General features: G+C 36.5%; 1 protein-coding gene across 1 annotated transcript in view; it reads right to left on the bottom strand.

The window, feature by feature from the left end:
* Positions 1-447: 447 nt before the first annotated feature.
* Positions 448-20,835, bottom strand: part of Ddx60 (DExD/H-box helicase 60) — a 103,179-nt gene continuing 82,791 nt past the window's right edge. The window contains 8 exon segments of the mRNA XM_051182480.1: positions 448-1,111; positions 2,458-2,520; positions 4,041-4,192; positions 6,658-6,800; positions 8,670-8,817; positions 10,201-10,322; positions 16,414-16,555; positions 19,260-19,364. Coding sequence (XP_051038437.1) covers positions 1,012-1,111; positions 2,458-2,520; positions 4,041-4,192; positions 6,658-6,800; positions 8,670-8,817; positions 10,201-10,322; positions 16,414-16,555; positions 19,260-19,364 — 975 coding nt within the window. The 3' untranslated portion in view covers positions 448-1,011.

Here is a 20,835-nt window from a genome sequence, read left to right as displayed (position 1 = left end):
GTAGCATTTAAAGAATGAAAAGTTTAACTTGTAGCCCCCACTACCGCCACCAAGAGACATCACTCATGAAATGGAACATCATCTCCAATAATTAGTACTTTTCTGCTTCAGAAATAAATGAACCATGACAGGTTTTATTAAGCCACTATAATCTGCTTATAGTGACACCAAAAAGAGCATGCATGAGATGCCCAATTAGGAGAAAATACACATATTTGTTTTAAGGAATCAGTGCTATAGTTCAAGTTGAGGATTTCTAATAGATTCTGAAGTTGAGAATTAAGGCTAAGGCATCAATTGCAGAATGATTCTATGTAAATAATTATGCAGAATGAATGGAAGTGTGCAAGTGAACAAATGAATATTTTTCACAGAAATGAAACCAATAAAGTCATTATTTCACCAGTCATATATATATATATATATATATATATATATACAATTAAAAGGAAGCAGAATATTAGCTACATATTTCCTTTTAAATTATCACAAAATTGAATAAAATAAACAATTTTTACAAAATTTTACTAAGATGTACTATGTTAATAGCTAGCTATCTAAGCAGAACAATCCTTTAATGTTGATTGGGAAGAATATATTACACTTTCAGGATACTGCAATCATTTATGTTCTAGTTTCAACAAATTTTTTACATATATTAACAGTGAAAATATTTAAATGTAATATTTGTTTGGGTCTCACAGACTGTAAAAAGTCTTCAAACATGTATATGCAAAATCCTGCATTTTTTCATTCAATCCTCAATAATTTGGAGACATAAACATTTTTAGTTGGTCATTTAAAGAAACCAAGACTTAACCATAACAAATAGTTTGGACAAGGGTGCTCACAGCCAAACACAGCAAATTTAATGTCAACTCTTTAACTCCAAACTGCTTGCTCATTCCACTTCATTGTGTATGATTTTCTGATCAAGACATAAGAATAAAAATCATATAACTTGCAAAGCTTCTATGGTGATAATTTAAGTGGTTTATATCACTTTTCTTTTCACACTTTTTCAAGCTTTTCACGAAAGGACTCGGACAATTGTTCAAATGCTAAAACAACGTTGTCTTCTTCATTTTCACACAGTTCACGCAAGGAGACACTACAAATAGAAGAATATATATACTATTAGTCAACTAGTGGTATTGAGTATTATAAAAAAAAAGACTATCCTATAAAGTGATTAAAGAGTATTATCAAATTATAAGAAACACTTATACGAAACAAGTTTATTAATCAAATTATGTGTATACAAAAAAATGAGAAAGAAATGACAAAATAAGACGAGATGTTCCATGCAGTGCCTTTATTAAAAAAAGGTGATTAAAAGGCTACCAAATGGTAAGTTTTTGATTGTTGCTCTCTTAGGTAGTACAACACAATCTTCTTTTCTCTGCATATCCCATGGACAGATTTTATTTGTTTGTTTGTTTGTTTGTTTGTTTTTCTACTACTGTGTCCAAAATATATTGTAATCCACTATGGAGAAGAAAACCTTCCTTTCTCTAAGATAAGTGAGGAAAGGATAAATGTGAGATGTGTTCAGTAGAATAATGGTCCTCATCTAATTCAGATGTCCTCACCTAAAGCCTCAGAAACCTATAATCATCATAGGCTCCATGGCAAAGGGCAATTAATATCATACTTCCTCCTGATATGGTTGTAACATTAGGAAGATTGAGAATCACTGCTATAGATGGACAAAGCTCTTGTATGCACCAAATTTACTCTGTGTATATAAACATTCCATATTGACCTAATTCAGCTCTGATAAAGAAAATGAAACATAGAAATGCTTATTACAGAAATGATAATGATGATATTTATAGTCATTGTGATAAGATAAAGAACCACTACTAAAGTGATAAAATGAATTTAGATTTGAGAGGTTAGGAAGATGACCAGTGGAGCCTAAGAATGGGGTGCACACATAAAGTTTGACATTGCTTGTAATTAACTGGGCTTTGTTGTAGATCAAAACAGGAAGTGACTATGCATTGACAGTTGGACAAAGCCTGAAGAAAAATACAGGTTATAGCAAGACAGTTGAAGAGAAAGCACATGCTATAACTTAGAGCTTCAACAACACCTCAGAAACATCATGTATTTGATATGATTTTGAAATAGGGATCATTGAGAATATTAGTATCTGGAATCAGTAATGCTGTGCAATAGTTTTCTGTTGTTGTGTAGTGCCTGAGCCCGAGACTCTATTTAGATGGGCCTTAATCTCTAAAATGGTGTGGAATTAATTATAACACAGAACATAACTACAAGTTTGTGGAGATGGAGAACTATACAAACCCTCTGGGAATTTGAAATGTGTGGTATCTAACAGGCTCAATGACACTTTACATACCTGGATCATTATAAAAAAAAATCTCAACATTTTCAAATTGTAATTAAATTTCTGAAAAATGGGAAAGTAATATTTAACATAAAACATACCTGATAGATTTAATGGTAAGGTAAAAATCTTTCAACAACTGGTAAACTGCTCTTTGATGTATCCTAGACAAGAGAAAAACTGAAATTAATTACACAAAATTATTTACTAGTATTGTTTACACCAGTAAATTATGTCTGTCTTAGCCATGATCACAGTTGGATTGTTTGTTTGTTTTGGTTTTTTTTAGGGGGGGTGTTTTGGTTTTTTTTACAGTGGGTAGCTCATAATTGGTCAAAGTTGTGAGAATAAGTGACTATGAGCACTAATACATATTTGGAACATCTATGTCACTCCACCAAGGCAAGACATCACAGAACACAAAAAGAACTAAGAGCCGGATGTGAGGAGAGTGCTTTGAAAAGCAATCTTCTGGGCATGGCATGACTCATGATCTCCTAGAAACTAAAGTTGCCTGACAAGATTGGAACCATTGACATTCAGTCAGGGATGAGAGATCAGTTTATAGGACAACTAGTTTCCCAAGGGTTGCACAGGGACCTATGAGCTGAAGAAAGGAGAATCATTTTTCTTCATTATTGTAGTCACAGGTGAGTCCCCCGTGTTTCACACCCATTCGGGCAGCCCTGGTAAAACTCAATGGATCCCAAAACAAAAGCAAAACAAATTTCAAAAACACAAAAATGGGAAGCTGGTTTGCTGGGTTTAAGAGGTACAATTGGGAAGATATACAAGAAAGTGGGGAAGGAGATTGAAGTCATAACAGTTTCTATACAGTTATGAAATTAGCAATGGATAAGTTTTAAAAGCAAAAATATTGTCTGCTAATGTAACAGCTACTTTATTCACAATAATAAATTGTATTTAATAGAAAAGAGTTGTTCCAGGTTTCTGAGGACTATCAAACTTTTCATACCTTAACTTAATAAGGATTGCTCAACTTTTATGTCAACTGCATGTTTAATTCCTTAGTGTATTTGCCTCTAGATCTATGTGTCTATCATTTGGTCCAGTATCTCCCTGCTTAGGGATATTTCCCTGAATACATCCCTGAATGTGAATATCTAATATGCTTGGTATGACTAATTATATCTTGAAAGTATCAGGAGAGAAGATACCTATTGACCTAGTCAAACCTCACAAAAGATTCGTCCTTACAGAAGTCCAGTGCATATGTGTTAAGTGGCAGTTTTCTTCCACGGCTGTCCAACTTTTGCAGCCAGAACACTGTGTCTACAGCAATTGTATGCAGAGTGGCCTAAACAATTCTTAGTCCTGCTTACACTTATAGAAATGGCTTTCCTGACAACAAACTAAAATAATTGTCTCAGAACCAGAAATGTAAATTAGATACTTTATATTCTTTAGGCATTAAGCAATACCAGATTGATATTAGTCATTAAAATACCAAATGCTGCCTAAGTAGAACTGTAATATAAAGATATACCAAATATTCACAAAGATACATATAGAGTGACTTGGCCTAAATGCCAATTTTTTGCTGACAAACTAGAAATAAAAATAGTATAGAATATGTCATCTCCTTTTCCATCAATCTGAAAGTAAAAAGCCAATATGCTTGGCAGGGCTAATGGTTTCTTGGAATTACCAGGAGAGAACATACCTATTGTCTTGAACTAATCCCACAAGGGATCCATGTTTATAGAAGTCAAGTGCATATGCATTAAGTGGCATTTTTCTTCCTGTATTATCCAGTCTATGTGGCCACAGCAGTGGAGCTTGAGTGTGATTGATACCAATTGTGTGCAGAATTACCTAAAAAGTAGAATTTTTGAATGGTTATTTACATGGACAGAAGGCTTGTGGCTTATAATGTGCAGTTATTTCATCTTCATCAGTGCTCTTCAAGACCACACTGTTGGTAGAAGAAGGAGGTGCCTTCTGCACACACTGAGACAGTGCATCCAAGGGCATAGATCCACCTGGGAAGAGCACTGCCCCTACTGCATGGTGATGGAAAACCCACCAATCTTGCAGGAATTGAGCAAGACTGAATAGGAAAGTAAAGATAATTGAAGGATTTTAAAGTCTCCTTAACAATCCAGAGAATACCTTTCCAAATGGGGTTTCAAAGAGCAAGAGGCCTGCATATCCGTCACAAGAGAACATCAACTGAACAAATGCAATAATCTTCAGAATCAGCAACCAGAATAAAAAGAGTAGAGAGAGGATAGGACAAGAACAATAGAAAAGGAAGAAAGCATATAAGTAGTTTTCTGTGTTTGTTCTTTTTGCAAACTCTGCTTCATGTGACCAACAGGAGTACTGATATAGTGCTAGGGATGCTGTAAACTGGCCCAATTAAATTCTAAAGTATAGTAGTTTGTTTTACTCTCTGCTCTTTGGTCTTTGGGGGCCTGCCATACAGCTCCCAAATAAATGACACAGAGATTATTCTTACTTTTCAATTCTGGAATTAGCTTGACTTATTTCTAGCTAACTTCAATTATCCCATGTATATTTTGACTCCAGGCTTTTACCTTTCTCTATTTCTGTGTATCTTTCTTTAAAAAAAAAACAAACTTTTTTATTTTATTTATTATTTACATATTGATCCCAGTTCCTTCTCCCTCTCTTCCTCCCTCCCTCCTTCCCTCTTTCCCTCTTTCCCTCTCCCCCCCCACATACACCCTGACAACCCTCCCCTCCCATCTCCCCCAACTCCACATGTAGGAGGAGTCATCTAAATCTGTCAAGTCATTTGAAGTAGAGACTAGGATTTCTCTGCTGTCTCTAGGTTAAGGGAGTATCCCTCCATGGGGGATGTGCCCACAAAGTCCTTTTGTGCATCAGGAATATATCCTGGTTCCACTAAGGTCCCTTAGACTGCTCAGGCCTTCTAGCTGAGACCCATGTTCAGAGGGTCTGAGTCAGTCCCATGCTAGATTCCCAGCTATCAGTCTGGGGGCTCGTTAGCTCCCCCTTGTTCAGGTACACTGTCTCTGTGTTTCTGCAGCGTGGTCTTGTTCTCCCTTGCAGCATATGGATTCTAGTTCAACTCAGTGTTTAGTTGTGGATGTTTGCTTCTGCTTCCAACAGGTGCTGGGAGGGTATATATGGTTCTCCCTATTGCTAAATAGAGAAGTCTGCTGCTTGCCTTTTATCTGACTTCTAGAATCTGTGCTACTGACTCTATGTCTTCTCAACCCCTGCTCCAAGGGAGATATTAGGACCCAGCAACACAAATAAGTGAAATTTCAAGAGATTACCATATACTTTAATAAAACAAATTTGTGTTAAGTGAATTAGGTCAAGCAAAAAAAAAAAAACCAAAAACAAACAAACAAACAAAAAAACAAGCTATGATCAAGTAACATGATTATAAATACCTATGCCAGATGCTCAAAGTGAAGGAAAGATAAGCAGACACTATTTTCTAGACCTCCATGGACGGTAAGGGTAAATGGGAATGAGTTCATGCATACACCTATGTCTTTTCTACTTGATGCATATATTATAGCAACAAGACACAGACTTTACAGTTTACTCTCATTGTATCAGCACCCGCTGGATTATCATGGAAACTCTACATCTAAAAAGAAAGTGAAAGTGATGGTTACATTTAATAAATTGAGTTAATTACATAATAAATGGAAAAATTAATTATTTTGCTAGCCTCCTCTCCCTCCTCTTCTTCCACACACTTCCAATCTTGAAACAGGACCTCATTCTAGTGCTATCTGAAACTCATTATGCAATAATGAAAGTTTTAGCAGTCTCAGCACCTCCAGTGTTGGAATTATGTACATGAGCCATCTTGGGAAAAAAAACTATGATGCTTATTGTTTTTTCAATGTACGTAACTACAAATCTCTTATATATCCAACTAATCCTTTACAGACATCCATACAAAATAAAGAAATCAAAGCTCTTAAAAATTACTTTTCTTGATGTGCCATGGTTGGTTGTTCTACATCGGAGACCTGCACTTTTCTGAAAAGAAAGGTAAAGGAATGGTTGGCTGGTGGGTAAGGATGCAGGTTGTGGAAGGAACTGGGAGGAGAGAGGAGGGAGGGAAGAAAAACTTTGATCAGTGTCTGATCCCACTGGGAAAACTAATTAGTAAAAAAATTGTTTTTTAGAATGGAAAGTATATTTTTAAAATCTTCTTTATGTTAGTGTTCCACAGCTTCAACAACAGTCTGCTACAATATACCATTCAGACTTGAGCAAAAGACTCACAGAGACTAACTAATTAATAAACAACATCCTTTACTTACATTATTTGAAACTCCTGGATGAAGCAAATCCACATCGAATTTTCCAGACAGACAAACAAATGGTGAAACTGCCACCCTTCCTTCCCTGCAGTTCATCAAGTGAGACACAAGTGGGGAATCTTCACATTCTTTACCTGTGAACTCTGACCAGAATAAATTGAGATGATTCCTTTTTGTTATTGTTCTTTTCATTTTTGTATCATCAGCTGACCTAGAACTCTCTGTGTAAGACTTACTGATCATAGACATCCCCCTGTCCTCCAGAGATGCCCCTGCTTCTGAGTGCTGGCATTAAAGGCAGGCATCACCATGCCTGGAATATTCATTTCTTTGTATGAGAGCTAAACCAAGCTAAAAAGGGAAGCCATTGGACCTAACAGAGGCCATGTCACAATGAAGACAAATTGCTATAACACATACTGAATGACCAAGCCAGCTTGTGATGGGATACATCCATTAACTGTTAGCCTTTAGTGTTGGCATCACTATTGAAAAAAAAAATACGTACTAGGTTTTTGATCACTCAAAAGTTAACTAAACTAGAAAGTTTTCTAAATTAAACTCTTATCTAAGAAACATTTCTCCACTGAATTCAGTCGTGACTTTATGTTGAAACTTTCTGCCGCACCAGGCTGATCCCACAACCGCTTCAGCCCCAAATAAGCACATGAAGACTTATCTTAATTATGAAACTGTTAGCCAGTGGCTTGAGCTTTTTAATCTATGTATTTCTACATGGTCTTGGCTTACCGGAGAATGTCTTGTGAGTCCTCTCTTCCTGGGTTCTACATGATGACTCCCTCTGCCTATGTTTCCCAGAAATCTCCTCTTCTCCTAGCCCCACCTATACTTCTGCCTGGCCAGTCAGTGTGTTATTCATCAACCAATAAAAGAAACATATATGCAGAAGAACAACCCACAACAGCCTTAGAATTTTTCAGTGTTCTCTCTCAGTACTAACATGTCCAATTTTGGTTTCCAGATCTGACAAACTGGGCATGTTCACAGTAGTTTGAGAATAGACTAAATATTGTATTATAATGTCTGCTATGAGAAAGCTTGGAAATGGTTATGAGAAAATGTATACTATTCATCCTTCATTTTAGAAAATTCTAGGTCATATCATCAAAGTGGCCTATGGTGTGTAAATGAAGCAGAATGTCCTCCTGATCCCATCTACCTTCACAGAGAAGTATGTGTCTACCATTACTATCTGCTCTTGTTCACAGTGCCCCTATGTTTATAGAGTCTAATAGGTTACACACTCCACTTCCTTGATTTCCCCAACTGAAGATGTTAAGATATAGTGAGCCACCAACAGTTTTTTCCCAATCAAAGTTTCATATCTCTGTCACCCTTTTCTGTTTATTGTCTCTTAGAAAACTTCCATCTATTGTTTATAAATAAAAACAGCAAAATTGAACCATTTTCCCATATGCTAAGCCCTACTTCAAGGTATTAACATATACTAATCATTTAAAAATAATCTTTTGAATCTTGATAATACTAAAAGATATTATTCTCCATTTCAAGTGTCCATTGATAAAGCAAGGACATGTCTGTGGCATCACTTGCCTGAATTTCAGAGGTAAGAATTAGCAGAGTTAGGGGATCTGCCCAACATCTATGATGTTCACCATTAAGCCTCTCCTGAAAAGGCTCACAGAATTCCTTTTGTTTCTCTTGTCTCAAAGACTTCCTTCTTCATTTTCTAGGACTTACCCAAAGTCAGCCCTCAATCAAAACAGTTTATAAATGATTCAATTTGATTTTAGTTTCATTCTTCACTGCCCTTTTAATGGTCAATCACCAACTTCCCTTTTGTTTCTTTTTTTAAAATCAGAAAAAAAATTATTCCAAGGCAAGTTGACTTTTCTAGAGCGCCAGTCTTCTGAGATAAAAATGGTAGAGTTGGAGCTCTACCACTAACATGCATCCCTAACACCCATATTACATGTCCTAGGGCAACACTATTACTAAATTGCTCCACAGTGGAACTAAATCACACTTACCAATTTTTGACAAGGGGAGTTGATATTCCTGTTTCATATCAGCAAATTGAGACACAATTAGCAGAAAAGAAGCAAAGTTCTTGGTAACTTGCATGTTGTACTCAAGCAGGGCCTCACTGAAGTCTTCTGGGAGGTCATCAAGGAACACCTAAAAGCCATAGAGCAGAGAATACCTTCAATAAAAGCTGAGTATATGGAGCAGTGAAAGTAGAAGCTCACATAGTATAATCCTATTGTTTTCAGTAAAGCCATATTTTCTTTTCTTGGTTGAACTGAGGTTAATATTTTTGTTGTGGTTGTTCTTACTTGGACTTGTAATACTAAATACTCATAACATTTACTCTGATACTACTTAATCAAAATGACTTTTGTAAAAGTAAGAGCATGTCTTCAACTGCCACCAGGCCCATGAGTAATTTCATAGGCTCTAGGAACACATTTGTAGAGCAAAGGAGATAAAGCATGTTTTCAGGCCTGGTATCAACTGCACCTGGTTGAGAGGTTTCAAAACTCTCACTGTGTTAACACTGTTAATTATTTTTCAACTTGTATGCATGAAAGTGCCATGTCTCCAATTTTCTTTGTTTTGTAGTTTTGTTATAGTAAAAACTACAACCTAGAAAGAAGACCCACACTAAACATCTTCATTTATGACTTCTGAACCTGAAGAACTGTGAAGAAAAGAATTCTGCTTTGTCATCCATGCCACATCAGTGCTACATCAGGAAGTTACATGGAATTCCTAAGAGAATCAACTCAAAGCACCAGGAGAAGTTATCTTGTGGAAATAAATACAACTGTTTTAATTAAATGGACAAATGCCCCTTGTCAAAAGTGACCAAACAAGATGAAAATATTAACACTGGGAAACTGTTTCTAAGATTGACATTCTAGGAATCAAAGGACAATTTCCCAGATAACTTTGCAACACTTTCTCAGAGATGACACTGTGACATACAACCATATCCCAAAACACACATTCAATAATTAGGATGGCTTTGGGGATTAAATGAATAATTGCCTACATTTTCTATGTGCATGCCCATGAATATGTGTGTGGGTTCCACCTTATTTTTTGAAACAAGGTATCTTACCACACCTAGAGCTGTCCTATTAGGCTAACCTGAATCGTCAGGTCCAGGAATTCATATTTCTCTGCCCTTTCAGTTCTGGGATTATAAGGTGTGTCACCATGTACACCTTTTCATGTGGGTTTGGAAATCCACATTCTGATCCTCATGATTGCATGGCAAGCACTATATCAAGTCATCTTCCCAGGCCCATGTACACCTTTTCATTAATTCTATAGTTGGATGCAATCAATTAAAAACAAGAATGTACTTTTATCCTGCTTACCCTCAAGTCAGGTAACCTTTGAACATTGAACAAAAGGACTTTGAGTTACAGATGTCACACCATTTCCAAAAGGAACAAATTAGTATACAAAATACATTAATTACCCCAAATTCATAAAATCATTTCTGGCAGAATCTGTGTGCTATTACTAATTAATTTTATCAGAAGATTTTACCTTTGATTGATAAAACTTGGTGTTAGCATCTTGGAACTTTGCTGGAATATACATTCTCCCAAACAGATTTGCCAATACTAAAACCAGCTTTTCCATTACATCTTTAGAAAAACGTTTTGACCCTTAACAAAACAAAAGTTCCATGTTATATACATAATTTTTTTCATGTTTAAAATAATTGTAGTGTTCATTTCATAACAATTGTAGAACATTTTCAGCTGCAGATGCTTCTTGCCTGAGCCTTTTATATCACTGCTTTTATCTCCATTAACATCCTTATTTTTCCTACTACAAATCATCTTATATTCTAATCTACACTTTGCTTGTTTCAACCTATCTTTGAGTAGATGTCTAAGTTTATAACAATGTCCCTGTCTTTGTCAATGTTCTATGGTTGTAAAGAGACACAATGACCACAGCAACTCTTATAAAAGAAAAGAAGAAAGTTGGGGCTTGCTTTCAGTTCCAAAGGTTTTGTGCATTTTCAACATGACAGGGAGTATGGTAACACACAGGCAAACATGGTGTTGGAGAAGTTGAGAGTTCTACATCTACATCACCAGGCACAAGAAGACAGTGATAGCCACTGGGCCTGGCTTGAGCTTTGCAAACCCAAAGCCCACCCCCCCCCCAGTGACATACTTCATCCAATACCTACCCCAACAAGGCAACAATCTCTATCAAATCCCCAAAAGACCATGTATTCAAACTTATGAGCCTGGGAGATGTATTCTTATTCAAACCACTACGGAGATCCTGCTACTGTAACTGCTAGTTGCAAAATTCATGGGAAGCTGCATCAGATCCATTGGCAACATTACTACCTGCTCATCACTGAAATGTCTTTTCCCATTCACACAAGGGTATAGGTGGGTGAAATTTCTACAATTCTTCAGTAATAATTTAAAATCCTTACCACTGTTCCAGTAAAGAGAACTTCACATTATTTTCCAGAGTTATTCGAAATTTAATCAAATGCATAATGTTTTAAATATTTTTGAACTTTGGAAATTAATTTGAGATAAATTCTCTAATATGAATGTTTTTGAACTTTACTTTCTTAGTCACATTTTTTCATTTATTTTATTATATAAAGGTAAAAAGATCAAGGATCATATCCCTATTGTATACTCAATCATCCCAAGTAATTTCAAAGTCCTTCATTGATAATCAGGTTGATACTCAAAAGAAGCTGAGCTGGTACTTTGGAAAAGGAGAAACCATAATTCTTCTCACCTACCTGTTTTAAAATGTCCCCCTTTCTTTTCTTCTTAATCCCTGTGCCTATATATTTCTTAAGACTCAATTTATTAGTGATTTTCTAGACTTGGAAGGGACTCTTGAAACCTCAAAGCCTACTCCCTAGGGACATACTTCCTCCAAAAAGACCACACTTCCTAATCCTTTCAAATAGTGCCACTCCCTTATGACCAAGTATTCAAATCTACGAGTCTATAAGGTCTATATTCATTCAAACCACCACATTCCACTTCTTGCTCCCCCAACAGGCTAGTAGCCATATAATAATATATAATGCATTTAGTCCAAGTTCAAAAGTCCCTGTAGTTTATCACAGTTATCAAAGTTCAATGTCTCTTATGAAACTCACTGGAATCTCCTAACTGTAGCTCCCTAGAAAATTGAAATAAATATGCTTCCAACATACAGTCAAACAGGATATACACTACCATTCCAAAGAGAGGAAAGGGAGCATAATGAGGAAACACTAGACCTAATCAAGACTGAAAACCAGTTGGACAAGCTCCACATTCTTCATCTCCATGTCTGATGTCAAGGCACTCTTCAGATCTCCAACTCCTTTCAGCTCTGTTCACGCTAAAACACTTTTCTCTCTTGAGCTGGTTCCACACATCGTCTGCAGCTCTTGTTGCAGGTAACCCACAGCTCTTGCTTGACTTTCAATGCTTTGTGCAATTGCTTCTCTGAGTATCCATGCAGGCACACCAATGACACATACCTGGCCTCACGAACTGTCCTTAGGCACAAAAGGAGATGCCTTAACCCTTTTCTTGTATTCTTGATTCTAAAGCCAGAATGATGTGGCTAAAGTTTTCATGTTCCACTGCTTGCTTAGGCTGAATTTGACCTCATCTTTAAATTATATCTGCACCAGGTTTCTGCTGTCGATGGTTTCCTTCCCTGCTTAAGCTTTTCTTTAATTCCTTTTCACAAGTTGAAAGCTTAGGTGGGTAGAGTTTTGCTCTAAGGTTACCACCATTTAACATCAAACTTTTTTATTTTTTTTTTGTGAGACTATTTTAAGTTGCACACATGTATGTATATTTTTTTACAAAATTATAATTATGAGCCATTTTTATTGTATGAGTACCAAAATCAATTATTATTTTTTTTATTTTACTGTCAATCCCAGTTCCTTCTCTCTCCCTCCCTCCCTTTTACCCTCTCTGCCACATCACATGCATCCTGACCACCCTCCCCTCACATCCCCCCACCCCAATTCCACATGTAGGGCAATGCCATCCAGTTGGGGTCATGTAGATCTGACAGGTCATTTGAAGTAGGGACTAGGGCTTCTCTCCTGTCTCGAGATTAAGGCAGTTATCCCTCCATGGGGGATGTGTCCACAAGGTCCTTTTGTGCACCAGGAATATATCCAGGTTCCACTGTCTGAGGTCCCTTAGACTGCTCAGGCCTTCTAGCTGAGACCTATATTCAAGGAGTCTGTGTCGGTCCCATGCTGGATTCCCAGCTATCAGCCTGGGGGACCCGTTAGCTCCTCCTTGTTCAGGTCAGCTGTCTGTATGTGTTTCTGCAACCTGGTCTTGTCCTCTCCCTCTGCATCTGGATTCTAGTTCAACTCAGTGTTTAATTATGCACGTTTGCTTCTGTTTTCATCAGGTACTAGATGAGGGCTTCATGATGGTGAATAAGTTAGTTGTTGATCTCACTATCCAGGAAGGGCATTTATGGTAGCCTTTCCATGGTTGCTCAACTTTTTAGTTGGCAGCAGTCTTGTAGGTCTCTAGACCTTTCTTTAGGTTCAGTCTTCTCTTCAAACCAATAATGGCTTCATCTTTTATGTCCTCTCTCTTTCTCTCTCTCTCTCTCTCTCTCTCTCTCTCTCTCTCTCTCTCTCTCTGTCTGTCTCTCCCTCTCCTGTCTTCTATTCCTACCCTGACACAATCTTCCTAGTCGCACATGCTTTCCTCTCCTTCCCTTCTCTTTCTCCTCCTTCTCTCTCCATTCACTGCCCCCCCACTCCCCATGTGCTCTGGGGGACTTCTCTCTTCCCCCTTCTGTGAGGGACTTTATATGAATCTCTTAGAATACACCTTGTATCCTAGTTTCTTTAAACTTGTAATCTCCTTGAGTTCAGAGCTTAGCTCCATTAAACCTCCTGGTGCTCCTTTTCTCCTAAATCTATACATTACGAATTTTTCTTGTCAAGCTTGTTCCTCTTCATTATAGATCTGAGTAAGAATTACTAATAACAGTCTCAGGATATAGTCAATACTAAGCTGCCTTGAAATCTCTGCCATGGTCATTCATCCAGAATTCTTCAATTTAGCCTCTGGCATAATTTTTTTTTTTTTTTGATAAGAGCAGAAAATTCTTCACCAACATATTACAAGAACACTCTCTAGGACACTTACTAATACTTTTCTCCTCTGAAATCTCTTGAGCTGAGCCATCATAATCTACATTGCTCTCAACATCACTCTGGTACAGCCCATTAAGCCACATTTAAAATGTTTAACTGCTTTCCTAATCCAAAGTCTTCCTTCTGACCACAGTAGCATGGTCAGGCCTGTCACAACAACACTAAACTTCTGGTACCAACTTCTGTCTTGGTTAGTGTTCTATTACTATGAAGAAACATCACAACTGTGATTATTGTTATAAAAGAAAGCATTTAATTGGGGCTTGCTCACAGTTTCAGAAGTTTAGTCTATTATCATTAAGATGGGCATGTAGGCAGATGTTGTACTGGAAAATTGGCTGAGAGTTCTATATCTGGATCTGCAGGCATTAGGAAGATAGAGAGACTCTGGACTTGACTGGCTTTTGAAACTTCAAAACCCACCTCATAGTGGCATAATTTTGTTGGGGTTTTTTGTATACTGGGTAAAGATATATCTACTGTAATTGATGTGACAAAAAGCTGAATGGTTAAGCTAGGCAGGATATATAAGCAGAATTTCTGTGGACAGAAAGGACTCTGGGAAAGAAAACGGCAGCATCACAAGTCACATATGGAGATGATACAGAAGGAGAGAGATGAAAGAGAGGCTACACCCTATGACAAATCATAGATTACTGAAAATGGGTTACTTTAAGTTATAAGAACCAGAAGGATAAGCCTAAGCTAAGGTCAAACTTTCATAATTCATCAAAAGTCTCTGTGTAGTTATTTGGCACTAGCAGCAGAAAAGAAAGTCTAGATTTCCTCCAGTGCTACACCTCCTTATCTTTTCAAATAGTGTCACTCCCTGGTAACAAAATATTAAGCCTATGACTGCTATACTCATGCAAACAATGCTGGTCTCTCTCACCTGGTTAACAATTTCTTATATCTCCATGCATAAAAACTGTAGGCATCTGGTCTGAGAAAATATATGGAGGCCACACCCCTTTGGGTGTGGTTTCAGGTAGACAGGAGTAGAAAGAGGGAAGCATATGGTGTAAGGCATTAGTCTCGCTTGCACATGCTCTTTTTGATGGGTCACTGGATCCCATAAGGAGAGCATGGAAATACTCAGTTCTCTGTATTTTTTTTTTTGTGTGTGTGTGTGTGTAAGTGTTCCCCCAATAGACACCCATTTATCATTTATATTAGGTTTAGTGATATCATTACATCCTTGCCTTCAAGCAACAAAATATCCAAAACTAAACCTACAGAGAGCCTTCCTCAGCACCAACAGAGCTACGTCCACTTGAATCACTGCATTCACACAGCACATAAATAGTAGGAATGGTAAAAAGTTGTGATAATCAATAACTTGGGGTCTAGTATCAGGCTAGTTACATTTCAGTGCTGGCTGTGACTTCTTAAAAGTTTAGGTGCATGTCTGTTTATTTAATTTCTCTATGCATTCTTTATAAAGTTATTCATTTTGGCTACCTCTCTCAACAACAATAAACACAACCACACATTCGCTTGACTTTTACAAATTCTGGGAGAAGAAAACTTTCTGAATAGCCACAAAATGGTACATTTTTAAAGCATAAAGATTGCAGGTGTTGTGCAAGGCAAAGGATTTGCATCAGCTGGTAACAGAAGACAGAGCATAAGGCATGGAAGCCATCATGAACTGGGAAGTATCACAACATTAAGCATGGCTACTATGCGAGGGTATTATTTACTGCAGAGACATTATGTAAAAAAAAATTTATTTTTAAATGTAAAACACAAAGGGGTTTTTTTTCCCATAAAAACTGCATGGATTTATTTTAAATAGGTTGCCCAGTAACCATGGGCAAAATTTAATATGTATAATTGACCTTGAACACATAATTAATGCAATATCAGTTACTTATGAATAGTGTACAATTTAAATTCAAAGAAATAGTGTTCTAGACACAGATATTAATACTGATTATATTTGTAGGTGGGATTTTAGGTTTTATATACTAACAATGCTTTCCTGGGCTGTTCTTCAAAATTCACCATATATGTAATTACAATGAAATAGTTTATAAATATTGTATAACTCAATATGTTCAGAATCATAGTGGCAATATACTTTTCAAGTTCCAACTTGCAATAGTGAATATTTTTAAATCATTGTCAAAAAATAGAATCTCTATTAGTACTTGTTTAACTTTATCTTATTTATAAACTTATAATTTGTCTATATAATTATCATTCTCCATTTTATTATTAAACTTTTAGTTAAAATGAACAAAAATAGATTTTTATACATACAAGTAGCTGATACTTTCTAAAGTGATTATTGAGTAAATGTATTCCTGAAGTTCTAGTTTCCTATCAATCTATCAGGCTTTTCTTCTCACCATGGGAAGATTTTACACACACACACACACACACACACACACACACACACACACACACATGATTTTATACATATATAATATTTATAATGCATCATACATTATTTTATATATACCCATACACTAATAATAACATATCATTTATATGCTGTATGATATGATAATATTATTTTGATAATACACAGAGACACACACATACAACACAGCCCTTAAACTTACCTTTGTGAGTTGGTTGACAAAGATTATGGAAAAGTCCTCTTACAAGGAAATTCACAAAAACAAGATTAGATGGTTCATGGTAATGTAAATGAGTTACAAGGCCAGCAAACCCTGTGGGATTACCTTCCTGATCTATATGTCCCTAAAGAACAAAAGTAATGTGTTAGTTTGGCTCAACTCACAAAATTAGCAACAAGTAGATTATCCTTTATCACTTTAAATAGTGTATGTCAATAAGATGGTAACTATTAACTGGTTAATAATTACATGAATTACAACTAGCAGTACTCATTAATTATTTTTTCCTAAAGATCGCAATCATGCAGTTTAGTTAAAAACAAAAATCTAGGGCTGTATGTTATTTGGTACTGGCATGGCTCTGGGACCAGGCTGGTAGGAAAACTACTCGTAACAAAATGGTGCCTTCAACATGGAAACCAAGAATATCCACTTAAAACTTAATAAAATCTTAAAAAAGGATTTTAGAAACAAAAGAACAGAGACAAGCAAGGCTTCTTGGTAGCAGCATTTTTCTTGGTTGGTCTCTATTTAGCTAAAGACAAGCAGAGATTTGAGTGGTTCCTTTAAGGGATGTTTCCTGACTCACATAGCAGCAGAAAAACCTCACTGTTGTTAAGAAGTGTTGCTAACAATTCAATGGTATGTATGACACACAAAGAGTCTGGATACTGTATGCTATGGTGTTGTCTTTGAATTGCTCAATTGCTGAGGAAGAAATAATTGCTATAATACACTTGATTACCAATGATGATAAATTAATCCAATTTATAATTTTTAAAAATGCTTTGACTCCAAAATAAAAGGCTAAGGACAGGTTACTGGAGAAAAGAATTTCTATTTTTGCTCTACAGAAAATGAAAAGCTATGGATTCCTTCCATACTAACATGGTTTGATCAACCAAGACCCCTCTGAAATAGTGTCCCAGGTGATCCAATATTCAAAATAGCTGGGACAAGGCAACCTTGAAGACCACGATAGCCAAGATTTTTGTGTCTTCTTAGGATCTCCATGACAGCACCCCCTACTAGCAAGAAGCAGTTTGGAAAGAAGGATGCTCAAATTCCCAAATATTGTTTATAAATGTTTGTTTTCATTTAAATGGGGTTGATTATAAATGGTTAATGACACAACAAATCTCTTTTTAAAGGTAAAAATGAATACTTTGTTTTGGAATGGATTTTTATTTACTGATACAATTTAAGGTCAATGTATATTTCTCCTCTTGTTTATGTATTGTGTTTATATAGCTCAGATTTTAGTACTATTTATATAGTACAGATTTTAGATAGTTAACCTATAAGAGTCAAAATTTTAGTTAGGTTTTATCTATAATAGTCAAAATTTAGAGTTAAGTTAATTAGGCTTTCTAGATATACAGAGATTAATTTGAGATGAGTAGACATTCCTCAAAGACCTTCAGAGTATGGCATTTAAAATGGTTTAGGGTTTTTCTTGACATTGAGGCACAACTGTTCCTGGCAACACCACCTTTTTCACAAAGGAAGATAGACATCGAAGAAACTCGTTATGGAGTTTACTTCCAATATGGCAAGACTAGCCATTTGGTCAAGTTACTGTTTTTGTATTGACTGTTTGACTTTATTCTATATAAACTGGACATGTAGGACCCACAGGAAAGTAACTGCTGATACAAGATGGACATTGCTACAGGGTTCCTGCTTCATGGAAGAGTCTGACAGACAGTCTATAGGACACAGAGAAAAATGACTAACAAACTGCCAATACAGCTGGACAGTTTAAAGTTTCATGCTTTGCAGAGGAGACTGTCAGACTCACTATGGCCTATAGGTTGAAGATGGAACACTACAGAAGCATTTCAGGTTACTGATCAGGTAGCACAATGTCTCTGTCATTTCTAGAGTTTATATATTATCCTTCTGTGGTCTTTGATGGAGTTGAAGACAGTTATGTTAGAATTTTCCTTAGTTGGGATTAAAGATAAGTTACATATAGGACTTTAGACTCATAAAGATAGGATAGATGACGGAATATTTTCTTTAAATCTTGCTAAATGTTAATGGACTGAATATTGTAAACTGTGGTTATTATTTGATAACTGCTTTGTTATATACTTTGCTATGTTAAGGTTAAAACCCTTCTTTTTATTTTAGACAGAAAAGAGATGATGGGAGATGTCATTCTATAAATATGTTTCTCTTATTGGTTAATGAATAAAGTCCTGTTGGCCAATAGGAAAGCAAGAGAGGCAGGACTAGGAGAGAAGGAGGATTTGGGAAGAGGTAGGAGATTCAACATGTAGGGCCAAGAGAGCAGAACTCCGGCATCTCTCCCTGTGGTAAGATAAAACCACATGGAAATACTTGAATTGATAGAATTGGGCTAATATTTAAGACAGAGCTAGCAAGTAAGAAATGTTAGTAATAGGCCAACAGCTTTATTTCTAATACAGTGTCTCGGTTTGTTATTTGGGGTTGGCGTGGGTCTAGGACCAGGCTGGTGGGGAAACTACTCATAACAGACAGATGGCTCAACAGTCAGGAGCACTTGCTGCTGTTCCAGAGGACCTAAGCTATTACCCAGGATCCACATTAAGTGCCTCACAGTAGCTATAAATCCAGTTTTAAGCCTCTCATGCCTTCTTTTTGTCTCCATATGCACCCATACACACATAACACCTACTCACACATCACACATACATAGGTAAAAGTTTTTTAATTAAGAAATACCAAGTCTGTTACGTTAAAAATCTAGATTGTTGCAAATCTATTACACACAAACACACACATACACACACCGAGTCAGAAGACAGAGACATAGACAGCGAGAGAGAATTTGTTCCTACCTCTTTCACCAGGATCTGCAAAGAATACAAGAAGTAAAGCTTCAACATGTCTGTGACTCGGGGATGTTTGAAAGATAACAGCGAGTGCTTCAGAACTGACAGTGCCTATAAAGAAAAGCATTTTAATTTAGCAACATTAACTGAATGAAATGTCTTTGAAAGAGGTAACACAGGCTAAATTACAAATAACACACACACACACAGATATGTATATATGTGTTACATACACGTATCTCATATATACATATATATGTACCTGTGCCTTTAAAGTTCAGTGAACCATTGAAGATTCCCCTCTTTACCACTTTATTCTTTTCCTAACACTCTTTCCTCTGACTACAGTAGTCAAGGAAAGGGGGTATTCTTAAATACAGCAGTGATATACAAAATTCAATTATATTTAATACAATACAATTTCTTTCATCATATCGCACATCACCACACAAAAAAATAATACTGTGGCAGTTTGAATGAGAATCAGCTTATAGGCTCATGTGTCTGGATACTTGCTCACCAGTTTGTTGAACTGTTTGGGGAGAATAGCAAAAGCCCAAGCCATTCTCAATTTGTGCTCCATCCCTGCTTAGTTGTACCATCTCAAGATGTGAAGCCTCAGCCACTACTCCACTGTCTTGATTGCTTTCCAACTGCGCTGCTCCTGTGATGATGGTTGTGGGCTCAAAAGTCTCCAGCAGACCCTTCTTTGAATAAGTTCCCTTGGTCATAGTCTTATCACATTAACAGAAAAGTGACTAAGATAAGCACAGAAAACCAAACTAGAAGGAACAAAATAGTCTCCAAACAGTCTGAGCATAAAATGACATTATCAACTTCAGAACTTGTGATACATATACTATTCTGTATCTATGATATTATTGCAAAAAAAGATTAGAAGTGGGTTGGCTGAAACCAAAGGACTGAATATCCTCCTTCATCTCCAGTGTCAAACAGTACTGTTGTATATGTAGTACTCAATTTGTCTCTAAAATATCTGTGAACTCAAAAGCAAATTTTCTAGCACCACTAAATATCAATCTCTCTGGATTAAGTTAGTGAGTTTATACAATGCAGAAGAAAAAAATCTCCACTGTCCTTTATAAAATAACAAAATCAGAAAGAATTATTTTGTCTCTCATTATAGTATACATTATGGTGGGGGCAGGGAGGGGCAAGTACTCATGGAATCCAGAAGAGAGCATCAGACCTCCTGGAGTCATACGTGGTGAGACACCCAATATGGATACTGGGAACTGAACTCAGGTTCTCTGCAAAAACCTTACATGCTCTTAACACCTGAGCCATCTCTCCAGCTATTACTGTATTTAAGTCCAATATACTTAACAGTGGGACTGAAGGAAAAATAAAAGGGGTGAATGTTCCATCTCCTTTATGTTGAGTTACAAAAGAAACCAAAATGTGCCTTTGCTACTACCCCTATTCCCTTGTATGCTGGAATCAGAGGAGGCAGGATTTGGAAAGCAGCAAATTAGCAAGGGGATATAGAGGAGAGGGAAAAAAGGTGGTCCATTGTGTCCTGGAGATACAGACCTAATGATTAAAAGTATATTATCATGGC

The sequence above is a fragment of the Phodopus roborovskii genome, unplaced genomic scaffold, assembly GCF_943737965.1.
Source record: "Phodopus roborovskii unplaced genomic scaffold, PHOROB, whole genome shotgun sequence".
In the NCBI taxonomy this organism is placed as follows: Eukaryota; Metazoa; Chordata; class Mammalia; order Rodentia; family Cricetidae; genus Phodopus; species Phodopus roborovskii.
This window is presented reverse-complemented; position numbering and strand designations above follow the sequence as displayed.